The sequence below is a fragment of the Pelecanus crispus genome, chromosome 7 (genome assembly GCF_030463565.1).
Source record: "Pelecanus crispus isolate bPelCri1 chromosome 7, bPelCri1.pri, whole genome shotgun sequence".
NCBI lineage: Eukaryota > Metazoa > Chordata > Aves > Pelecaniformes > Pelecanidae > Pelecanus > Pelecanus crispus.
The window spans coordinates 32,059,881-32,070,506 of record NC_134649.1 but is presented as its reverse complement, the minus strand read 5'-3'; the positions used below and the strand labels follow the sequence as shown (position 1 = coordinate 32,070,506).

Genomic DNA, 10,626 nt, shown 5'->3' with positions numbered 1-10,626 from the left:
TACTGCTTATGCTAGTCAAGGACTTTTCAGCTTCCCATGCTCTGCCAGGTGCACAAGAAACTGGGAGGGGGCACAGCCAGGACAGTTGATCCAAACTGGCCAAAGGGCTATTCCATACCATGTGACATCATGCTCAGTATAGATACTGGGGGGAGTTGGCTGGGGGGCAGTGATTGCTGCTTGGGAACTGTCTGGGTATCGGTCGGCGGGTGGTGAGCAATTGCATTGTGCATCGCTTGCTTTGTATATTATTATTATTATCATTATTATATTGTTGTTATTATCATTACTATTTTAGTTTATTTCAATTATTAAACTGTTCTTATCTCAACCCAGGAGTGTTTCTCACTCTTACTCCTCCAGTTCTCCCCCCCATCCCACCGGGGCAGGGGGAGTGAGCGAGCGGCTGCGTGGTGCTTAGTTGCTGGCTGGGGCTAAACCATGACAATAGAACATTATGCAATGTTAAAATATTTTTGTAGGCTTTAATACCATGTATAGGATAGGTTGAAAAAATTAGAAAATATATGAGAAGGCATATATCTATGCCAGTTCATTATGCTGCATAGTATTTTTATGTATAAGCTAAGAAAAAAATGATGTTTCAGGGGAATTAGCAGCTAGATGCTACATGATCTTTATGTGGCTGTATTGTCCTGGACAGTACTCTAGCATTTTCCTGTTCTTGTTTTGGGTTTTCCCCGCTGTTCATGTATAAGTGTGACACATTTCTATTACTATGTTTATCATGTAATTGATATAATCTATTTGAGAAGAAAAATAATCTGTGTAGGCATTGTGACCCAGGTGAAGCTGGGTGGGGAAGTTGGGACATAGGAAATTGAATTAGAAGGGATTACAAAAGGAAGATACATTTTAAATTATACTACAGCAAAAATGAAAACAGCTCTGTTATTTAGGTGCACAGCAGAAAGTAATAATGACAAGCATGAAATCTAATTTAGCATTTCTCTGTGAATTGTATCCTCTCTTTTTGTCATAATAGTGTTCAGATGAGGTCACAAGTCGATAGATAGCAAAGGACAACAGAAGCTCAGGCTGCGATTCCATAATAACAGTGTGAGAGAGATGGTAACAGTCCAGCTGCATACCCATCCCGTTCAGTGTCCTGCCCCTGACTGGGACCAGTAGGAGGTGTTTACAGTATAGCAGCACAGCAGGAGAAGTGTACAGGATGCTTTCCCAAGACTTAAGTCCTTTCTGGGTCAGGGACTTGCTGAGCCTAAGGTGGTGCACATCCATGAATCTGCCCTATTTGCTTTTGAACTTGAGTGCTTGATCTATTTTTCTTTATCACCCACAGCATCTCGTGAGGAGTTTCACAGTTTATGCACTGTGTGGAAAAGTACTTTATTACATAAAGACCTGAACTCTTCTCTGCTGTTTCATTTGACACTGCTCTGCTTCTTGTACTGGAAAGGAGGATTAGCAATTGTTCCCTGTTCACCTTCGCCATGCAACTTATCAATTATACTCTCTCCACCCCTTTCAGCTGTCAGTCTTACTGGTGGAAGAGTCCTATCTTGGTTCATAATTAATCATACAAAAGCCCTTGTACAGTCCTTGGTATCTCTTGTCTCACTTCTTTCTACCTTTCCTTATGCTGTTCTGTCCTTTTTGACAAAGGATACATTTTTGACAAAGGGGAAGGAAGGGGGAAAACTGGCACATGGGGGTTCATTGTGAATTGTATACAGTACTGTAGGTAATAGTGTCTTCCCTTTTTTCCCAAAGATAATATTCTGCTGTGATGTGGTGGTGATGAGGGGGGTGGTGCTTGACAGTGGCTGAGCATTGAGCTTACGACAAAACCTCTGAATAACATTCCAGGGTTTCACTCAGCGTGGTAATAGCAAGGGGAGAGACGAGTGTTTTGTATGCGACATTAGGATTGTTCATCGCTCATGAAATACCATGTAGATGAACTAAATGGTGTACATCTGCCAGTTCTACTTGGGGTACTTAGGTCCATCTGCAAGTGTTTATCACCCTGAATAGCTTGAGTGGCTTCACAATCTTTGTCACTTTTCTAAATGATCAGCTTTTCTGGATCATTTAGGAATACTTTAAACGGACAAGGCTCTAACAGAGATCCTTTTAGAGTTTGCTGGTCAATCTGTCTTCGCTAAGAAAACTAGCTACTTTTTTCTATTTCATATCTCTCTGCTAGTTATTTATCCGTGCAAATGCCTTCCCACTTTATCACAGCCAAGCTCAGTTTCTGCAAGAGCTTTTGACAGGGGCTGTTTCAGAATAGATTTTGTAAAACCTACTGGATTGTATCAACTGGATCTTCTTTGTCCATATAGCAAGTGGCTCCTTTAGACATTGTCATGGTTTAGCCCCAGCCAGCAACTAAGCACCACGCAGTCGCTCGCTCACTCCCCCTGCCCCGGTGGGATGGGGGAGAGAATCGGAGGAGTAAGAGTGAGAAAACTCCTGGGTTGAGATAAGAACAGTTTAATAACTGAAATAAAATAAAGTAAAATAGTAGTAGTAATAATAACAATACCATAATAACAGTAATAATAATATACAAAGGAAGTGATGCACAATGCAATTGCTCACCACCCGCTGACTGATACCCAGCCAGTCCCTGAGCAGCGATCGCTGCTCCCCGGCCACCCCCCCCCCCCCAGTTTATATACTGAGCATGACATCATATGGTATGGAATAGCCCTTTGGCCAGTTTGGGTCAGCTGTCCTGGCTGTGCCCCCTCCCAGCTTCTTGTGCACCTGGCAGAGCATGGGAAGCTGAAAAATCCTTGACTAGCATAAGCAGTACTTGGCAACAACTAAAACATCAGTGTGTTATCAGCATTATTTTCATCCTAAATCCAAAACACAGCATTATGCCTGCTACTAGGAAGAAAATTATCCCAGACGAAACCAGGACAGGTATCTAACACATGAGGAATCAGTAAGCTATGCACAGATGCATTGACCCTTTCTTAAAATGTCATGTTTATCTGTGTACCCTTATTCTTTTGAAGCAGTTTCTCTTACTGCTGGTGACTTACAATGCAGCTGCTTATACTGTGTCAGGGCATGTCTGTAGACAAGGAAAACACTTCTGAATCTGTCCACTCCTGGATCTTTGACTTTCCAAACTGTTATTCCAGTGCCGTCTGTTCTTATTTGTTATAACCCCCAATCTCTTCATACTGTCTGCTGCAGCTTGAGAGTAACTGCCTATGTGAACTGTTTGTGCCTTTCTCATTAATAAATTACAAAGGTGCAGAGGGAAGGGTTTCTTTTGCTGTGGCCCACTTTGATACAGTTCAAGTACCACAGTTAAGGAACCTCCGACTTGGAGATAATTCCTCAAAGTGGCGCGTGGTGTTTTTTCAAAGCATTCCTCTTTGGCAGAATGTTGGGCTTAAGTGCTGGCTGAAATTATGTTTTGTGAGGGGGAACTATGACCTCCTTATAAACCTGAGTGTGGCAAGGGGGTTTAATACTAGAGAAGTGATGTCAAATATTTCAGCAGTCTGTCCTGGAATCCAAGAGGGATAGTTCAGATCTGTTAACTCGTGGGTAAAAGTTTTGCTGTATGCCTGTTGTGATGATGCATTACTTCTGTGTTCTGGTGACTGAGGGGATGACTCTTGTAAGAAATGGTCACTTGTTGATTGATGGACAGTTTGTAGATGATCATATGCTATAAAGAATGTCTCTGTGGGAAGGACAGAAATCAGTAGAATCCTTTTATAAATGGACAGTTTGCATACATAAACTAACAGATCTATTAGAATTACTTCTTGTAAGCCTAAATATGTCAAAGTCATTATTCTTGGCCATAATTTTCAAATTTATTTTATCAGCAGTTGAAAAAAACCAGTATTTTCTCTTCCTGATACCTTTCCTTTACCTGTCATTCCAAGCTCACTTTTTGTTGTTATGTAATAGGCAAGTATCTGATGACCAAAGAACTAATAGTTGCATCAAATCCAGTTTCTTTCCTGGTTGCATCCTTGCTTCAGTAGTTTTCATATAGTAAATAATTGTCATAGGAAGCCAGCTTTTGTTTGCTAATTCAAAACTTGTAATGCAGTGTTCACATGCAATAATGTTTTTCAGACTATTACTTATTGGACTCAACTGAGTAAGACCAGTCAGTCGTTAATTTCTCTACAGTTCGAACTACTTCTTTGTCTACAACCACTAATACTCATGTGTCTTGTGACTGGTGTGTCTGTCATGATAATTTTGGCACATTCAGAGAAGTTGAAAATGGCCTGGAAATTTGATTTAATATTATCATATATATATATTTAATAATCGTGTATCTAGAATTACTCTCATAAATGAATGTATCTTGTTACTGTATTACCATTTCTCCATTGTTCTGGTGTTTTCAATAGTAGCTTTTCACTCAGGATTTTTGAAATCCTGTGGTTTTGAGACATACTTGAATTTTTTAATATTTTTGTTGGTCTGAATGGAAAAGTTGTGCTATGCTAATATAGAACTGTATTTTGCAAAGCAACTTAAAAATAAAAGATGTCTGTACCTTCTTGTTTTGGTAAAATTGTCTATTAGGAAAAAAAAAATTCTGCATTTAAAGGATACTACTATCTAAAATACTGGAGGGGCAAGGAGAAGCCATTAGAGGTTTGATTATGGCCTGCCAGTTAAGCGTTTGGCAATTGTCAGTGTTCCTGCACTTTGGGAGATGCATTAAGTAGTTATTCTTTGGTTGAAATCTGTATTTATGATTTCTTCATGGGTGAAGAATGAATCCAGAATGCTGACAAGTTTAGTGTTTTTCTTGGATTATGTTGTCTGCATGGCTCCAGTCTGGAGCCAGTTGTTATGTTTCTCCTGTCTCTGATGTAAACAAGAATTTAAAACCTCATTTAACCAGAATTCTGCTGGGTCTTACAATCTGAGAGAACAGCTTAGGTTTGTTCATGGAATCCCTAGTTTTTCCCTTGTCGTGGTTTAACCCCAGTGGGCAACTAAGCATCACACAGCTGCTCGCTCACCCTTCCTGTCCCCAGTGGGATAGGGAAGAGGATTTGGGGGGAAGTAAAACCTGTGGGTTGGGGGGAAGAAAAAATTAAAACCTGTGGGTTGAGATAAAGGCAGTTTAATAGGACAGCAGAGGAAGAGAAAATAATAATAATGCTAAAGGAATATACAAAGCAAGTGATGCGCAATGCACTTGCTCACCACCCGCTGACTGATGCCCAGCCAGTTCCTGAGCAGTGATTGCTGCCTCCTGCCCAACTCCCTCCAGTTTATATACTGAGCATGACGTCATATGGTATGGAATAGCCCTTTGGTCAGTTTGGATCAACTGTCCTGGCTGTGCCCCCTCCCAGCTTCTTGTGCACCTGGCAGAGCATGGGAAGCTGAAAAGTCCTTGACTAGCATAAGCACTACCTAGCAACACCTAAAACATCAGTGTGTTATCAGCATTCTTCTCATCCTAAATCCAAAACACAGCACTATGCCTGCCACTAGGAAGAAAATCAACTCTATCCCAGCCAAAACCAGGACATTCCTCTTTAATTAAACATTGCATTGAGTCTCACTGTGGAAGAGGAAACATTTGATGCTGTTTGGTCCTCTTCAGGTTTTGATTCAAATTCTTTCTCATATTACTCTCATCTGTGTGGGTGTTTGCCTGGTGTATGTAGTTTGTTCTTTCTTGCCCTTTCCCTTAATGAAATATGTATATATGGTTGAAACTGTGTTTTATTTTGGTGGAGGTTTTTTCTATACTTTTCTCATTATTTCTTGGAAATTCAAGGTTCAAGAAACATACCTTGTGGTAGATGGTGCAGATGATGGTCTTCGTTTCCATGGCATTCTTCCCCCGGACTTCAGACTTTCTGGTTAACTGCTTTAAGTTATGCACAGAGAGTCTTTAGTCATGAGGGATTCCGTGGCTTTGACATAAAAAGATATTCAGGGAGATGAAATGCAGCTATGTCACCTGGGAACATCTTAACCGTAGCTTGAGTGTTTGCATTTAAAGGAGAGTGTTCTCTTAAATTGGAAAAAAGGACGATGCCCACTGGAGGTCACTATTTCAACTCATGGAATTTCACTTGTAGTGCTCCAGTGTGTGTGTAGGTGACATACAGGGTGTACTCTGTGACTGAGCGTGTATTTACTTAGAACAAGGTACTTGAATGATTAAATTAAATCTGTGCCTGAGTGAGTTTTTAAATGGTGACGAACAGGTATTACGGCACTGGGTGGGGAGGATGGACCTTATTTACAGTTCATTCTTTGTTTTGACATGTCATGTTTCAGGTACCTACCCATATCCCTATTGTATTTTGATAAATATGGTTAAAGAATATATCATTACACACTACAGTTTTTTTTGGGGAAAAAAAATTTAAATTGAGGTTTATTTTGTAATTTTTTGATTGTATTCATATTTTCTGAAACTTTAAGATGGGTTCTTATTTCCCCTGGTTAATGAAAACTAAAGATACCTAGAAAAATATTTAAGATATGTGTCATGTTAGTGTATGCTTGTGAAAAGTACAGATTCTTATGTATTCTTTTATATATCTACTTAAATATAATAATGTATGGTAATACAGGATTTTTGCAGTGTATTAGTTGCACAGATGGTACTGCAAATAGTTCCAACTTGGAGGAAAGTAATTCCTGCAGTTGACTTCCTATTATAATCTTTGCAGTTAGGATTGCCTATTCCATTGATGAATTGTGTAGTAGAGTAAGAATTGTGAGACAAGGAAATCTTTGTATGCAATATGAATCAGGGCTTGGTGATTAAAGTGATTACAAGCCTTGCTTAATTAAAAAAGTCTTTTAAAAAGCACAGCTTTTATGTTGCTGCTGAACTTAACTTCTGATAAGGGCCGAAATAAAGATATCTGATGAGGAAAAGTTGACTGACAGGTTTTCTGGGCAACTATGTAATAGCTATTTTTATGTAAGGAGTGAGCTAAAATGCTATGCTTAGAAGAAAAATTCACACAAAGATTCAACCCTCATACGTCTGTCTCTCTCTTTTTCCCCACCCTCTAGTGATATGCAGCTTCCGAGGAGCTGTACCGCAAGGCTTGGTCCTGGAACTAGGTGAAACTGTCCAGATCCTAGAGAAATGTGAAGGTAAGTGTGATATCCAAGAAGAAATCCCAATTTCTATATCACAATATACAAATATCTTAATCTAGCAGATTTTAAGTTGTTTAGAAATCATGATGCATCAAATAAAAGCACTTGAATAAAACCTAATCTGACCCACTTTCCATAGGAAAGGCTGAGTGCTGTTGGCACTAATCCAGTCTGATAGGGGGTCAGTGTGTTTTAAGTTAACCATCTGTCCAGAAAATCTTGAACCGTGACCTGATTGTTGTATTGTAATTGGGTCTTACAGTGAATTTTCATCATGTAAAGTATATAACCAGTATCTTTTTTTACTATATTTTCTCAGTGTTACTGCTATGCATTTCAATTAAGTATATCAGTGTTTATTATTTAGAAACATCTGAACACATGAAAAATATTAGGTATGAAATAAATTAGCAAATCATTTGGGAGCAATACTAGAAAAAATGTAAAGAATATGGGTTTAGGGGGAATTGCTTTGCATTTATCTTCATGTGGTTTTTTTTTTTTTTTTTTTGTACCTAACGGAAAATGCCATTGTAAATGTTATTTGTAACTGTAGTTCTTATATGGCTGGAGATGTCTGTGTGTGAATAACTTGAATGTCCTAATCATCTGCTTTATTCACATGAATAGCATGGTTGAAGTTGTATTTCAAAGGAGAATGATTTTTATCCTAATGTTCAGAGTAAGCAAGTGGTGTAAAACACGTCTATTGAGAAGTAGGTTGACTTCTGGTCATGGTATGAGAACATGTTTCAGTATAGTCTGAGGTGGAATAATGTAACCGTAATCCTGAAGCGTCAAAACAAACAAATTCAAAACCAGATCCACAAATTTGAATTCCAAATTAACATTCCACAAAGCTGTAGGTCTGCTTTTGTGTTTGTTCAGTTTACAGTCATTTTTCATCTCCAGTGTTAATGTTGCTACACAAACCTTCTGCATGCTTGTCAAAAGACAGGTTTTCTTCTCTCATGCCCAGAACAGTCTTTTGCTCTTGATGCTTTTTCTTGTACTGAGGTGTTTTGTTTGTTTACCTACTGACTTAACTCTTCATGAAAAAGTGACCTCTTACATGCTAATTTTTCTACGGAAGTGGTAGCTTCTTCACCTACACTTGTAAAAATTTTCCATTGAATGAGAGTTTTGCAGTACAATAGCGACATTTAATCCATGAAGCAACATGCTGTAAACAATACCTGTAGTATTATACCAGCAAATGATAATGTTTTTTTAAAAAAACATACATGGTGTAATGGGCTAAGCTTCACTTGAGCACTGAGTGTTGATTGTAGTCATTCTACCAGGTCTTGTGAATTAGTACATGGTGCAAGCTCAGGAAAAATTTATTACTTTACATAGGATAATATAACTCTAAGGTAAACCAGTGTATATTGCTGAAAGCAGTCGTGGTATTTTCAAACCATTTGTGGTAATCAAGGAAACTTTCAAAACTCTGCAAAATAAAAGCAAAATCTTGAAGGAGCAGGTTGCTTAGAGAAAATCAAAAGGATAATCCAATGTCTCTTTACAGCGTTATAATAATTAGGCTTTGTATATTTCCTTTGCCAGTAGTTTTGAGGGTGATTCCTCAAAGGCAATTCATGCCAGTCTTCAAATTGCTGAGAAAGGAGGCCCTCAAACAAAGTGTTTTCCTGGGTGGAAGGAGGTGTTCGTACAGAGGTTTTTTTTAAATTTTGTTTTTTAAGCCCTCTATCCTGTCATTTTGGTTGAGGTGACTCTACCATGGACTTTACATATATAAAAGCATATATTAATTTTTATAATAACATCTGGAACTCCACAATATGAAACTCATCTGAATATTCAGATGGTCTGTGCTGCAGCTTCTGCATGTGTGAATTGTGCAAAAAAGCACACTAAACGTGCGAAGAACGTTCTTAAAAGAAAAAAAAGTAGTAGTTGTTTAAAAGTGGTTGTTTAACACCATCCTTGGTTTGCCTTGCAAATGTAGAATGCAACATATCTCATCTTTTGCTTCTGCATTACTTGCTGGGGATTCTTTTGTCCAGACAAACTGGATAAATTAATGTTAACCCGTGCAAATAAGGGTCACTACTGTGGGAATCAACAGAAGATACATTACTGTTTCAGCTTCACTTAGAATAGTTTGTGAAAATTCTCTACATTAGGGACTTTGCTGTCTGGGTTAAAAGGTTTCACATACATACAAACCTTCTAGTGATGTGAAGAATGATTTTGGAGACTTGCTGAAGAATTCAAGGCTGACAGATTCAAATACTAGCTATACTTCTGAATGTGCTTATTTTTATTCATAATGACTTATTGAATAACTGTAGTATTATTACAGAAGAGCAAGTGCTCTTTTGTAGTGACTGGTGTAAAAAGCAGTTACTGCATTTAGAGCAATTAAATGAAAGAGTAGGGAATTTTCTATATCAAGTTCTCGGGTACCTCTGCAGCTGTTTTATACGTATTTGCAGAGTAAAAGAACAAATATATACGCATACACACATATATACATACACACATATTTGTGTCTTTAAGGCTAATAAATATGAATACAATTGTATCAATATAGGAACTAACTTTCCAGACAGAGATGGGAAAATAAATGTTCCTGTTAGTGGTAGCATTCATATACTCATTAGTGTGAGACCTAGAATCATAGCATGCTTTGGGTTGGAAGGGACCTTTAGAGGTCATCTAGCCCAACCCCCCTGCAGATGTTACTAGGGTGGTTTTATAGTTACTGTTTGCACAAAGGACTCTGAGATCCTTGACTGATCTCAGTCAAAGGTAACATTCTTCAAGATACCAGTTGTACATATGCTTGTCTTTCCAGCTTTCCCCTCTCTGAGTCCTTCCACTTACGGTCTTGCCACTGTGTGGTGTTCTCTGCTTTACATGCCACACATTGAGGAGGTGAAAGGGTATGGCAATAATATACCACCTATAAATTCTGAAAGACAAACTTTTCTTTTGTCAAGTGACAAAGCATGAGCATGCTGATTGTTTGAAATACACAAGTGGACTGTGAGTTCTAAAGAACACCCTATTTTTCAAGTCATATGTATATCGCCCTGCCACTGGCAGTAGCTGTGAGTAACTACTGGCATTTAGAGTAAATTTAAAATGTCTGTTTTGTCCATTTATTTTTATTGCTAGGGAGCAGTTTTCTTTAGATGAAAAATGCTACAACTTCAGTGACTTTAATTATTACCTTGAGACTTTTACATATTCACTGAAGAAAAGAAACACTAGCTGATGCCTGAAGCACTAGTTAAAAGAATATTATCTTACCCATGCAAATTCTGGTATACACACAAGTATTTATTTACAAGGTTTTAATGTATGTGTATGTTAATAATAGCATTCTTAAGCCATGCTTGTAATATATTTAAAGTTTCCCACTGTTATTCCAGCAGTGTCAGTATGGTCAAATGAAGGCTTTCCAGTATTTGGGACACTTAAGCAGCAGATACATCTTGCAATTAGTTTTTTTCTTAAATTTTTGAA

General features: G+C 38.2%; 1 protein-coding gene across 1 annotated transcript in view; it reads left to right on the top strand.

Moving 5' to 3' along the window:
• Positions 1–6,239: 6,239 nt before the first annotated feature.
• Positions 6,240–10,626, top strand: part of DOCK3 (dedicator of cytokinesis 3) — a 205,192-nt gene continuing 200,805 nt past the window's right edge. The window contains exons 1-2 of the mRNA XM_075714594.1: positions 6,240–6,288; positions 7,039–7,122. Of these exons, the coding sequence (XP_075570709.1) occupies positions 6,240–6,288; positions 7,039–7,122 (133 nt within the window). The remainder of the gene's footprint in view (positions 6,289–7,038; positions 7,123–10,626) is intronic.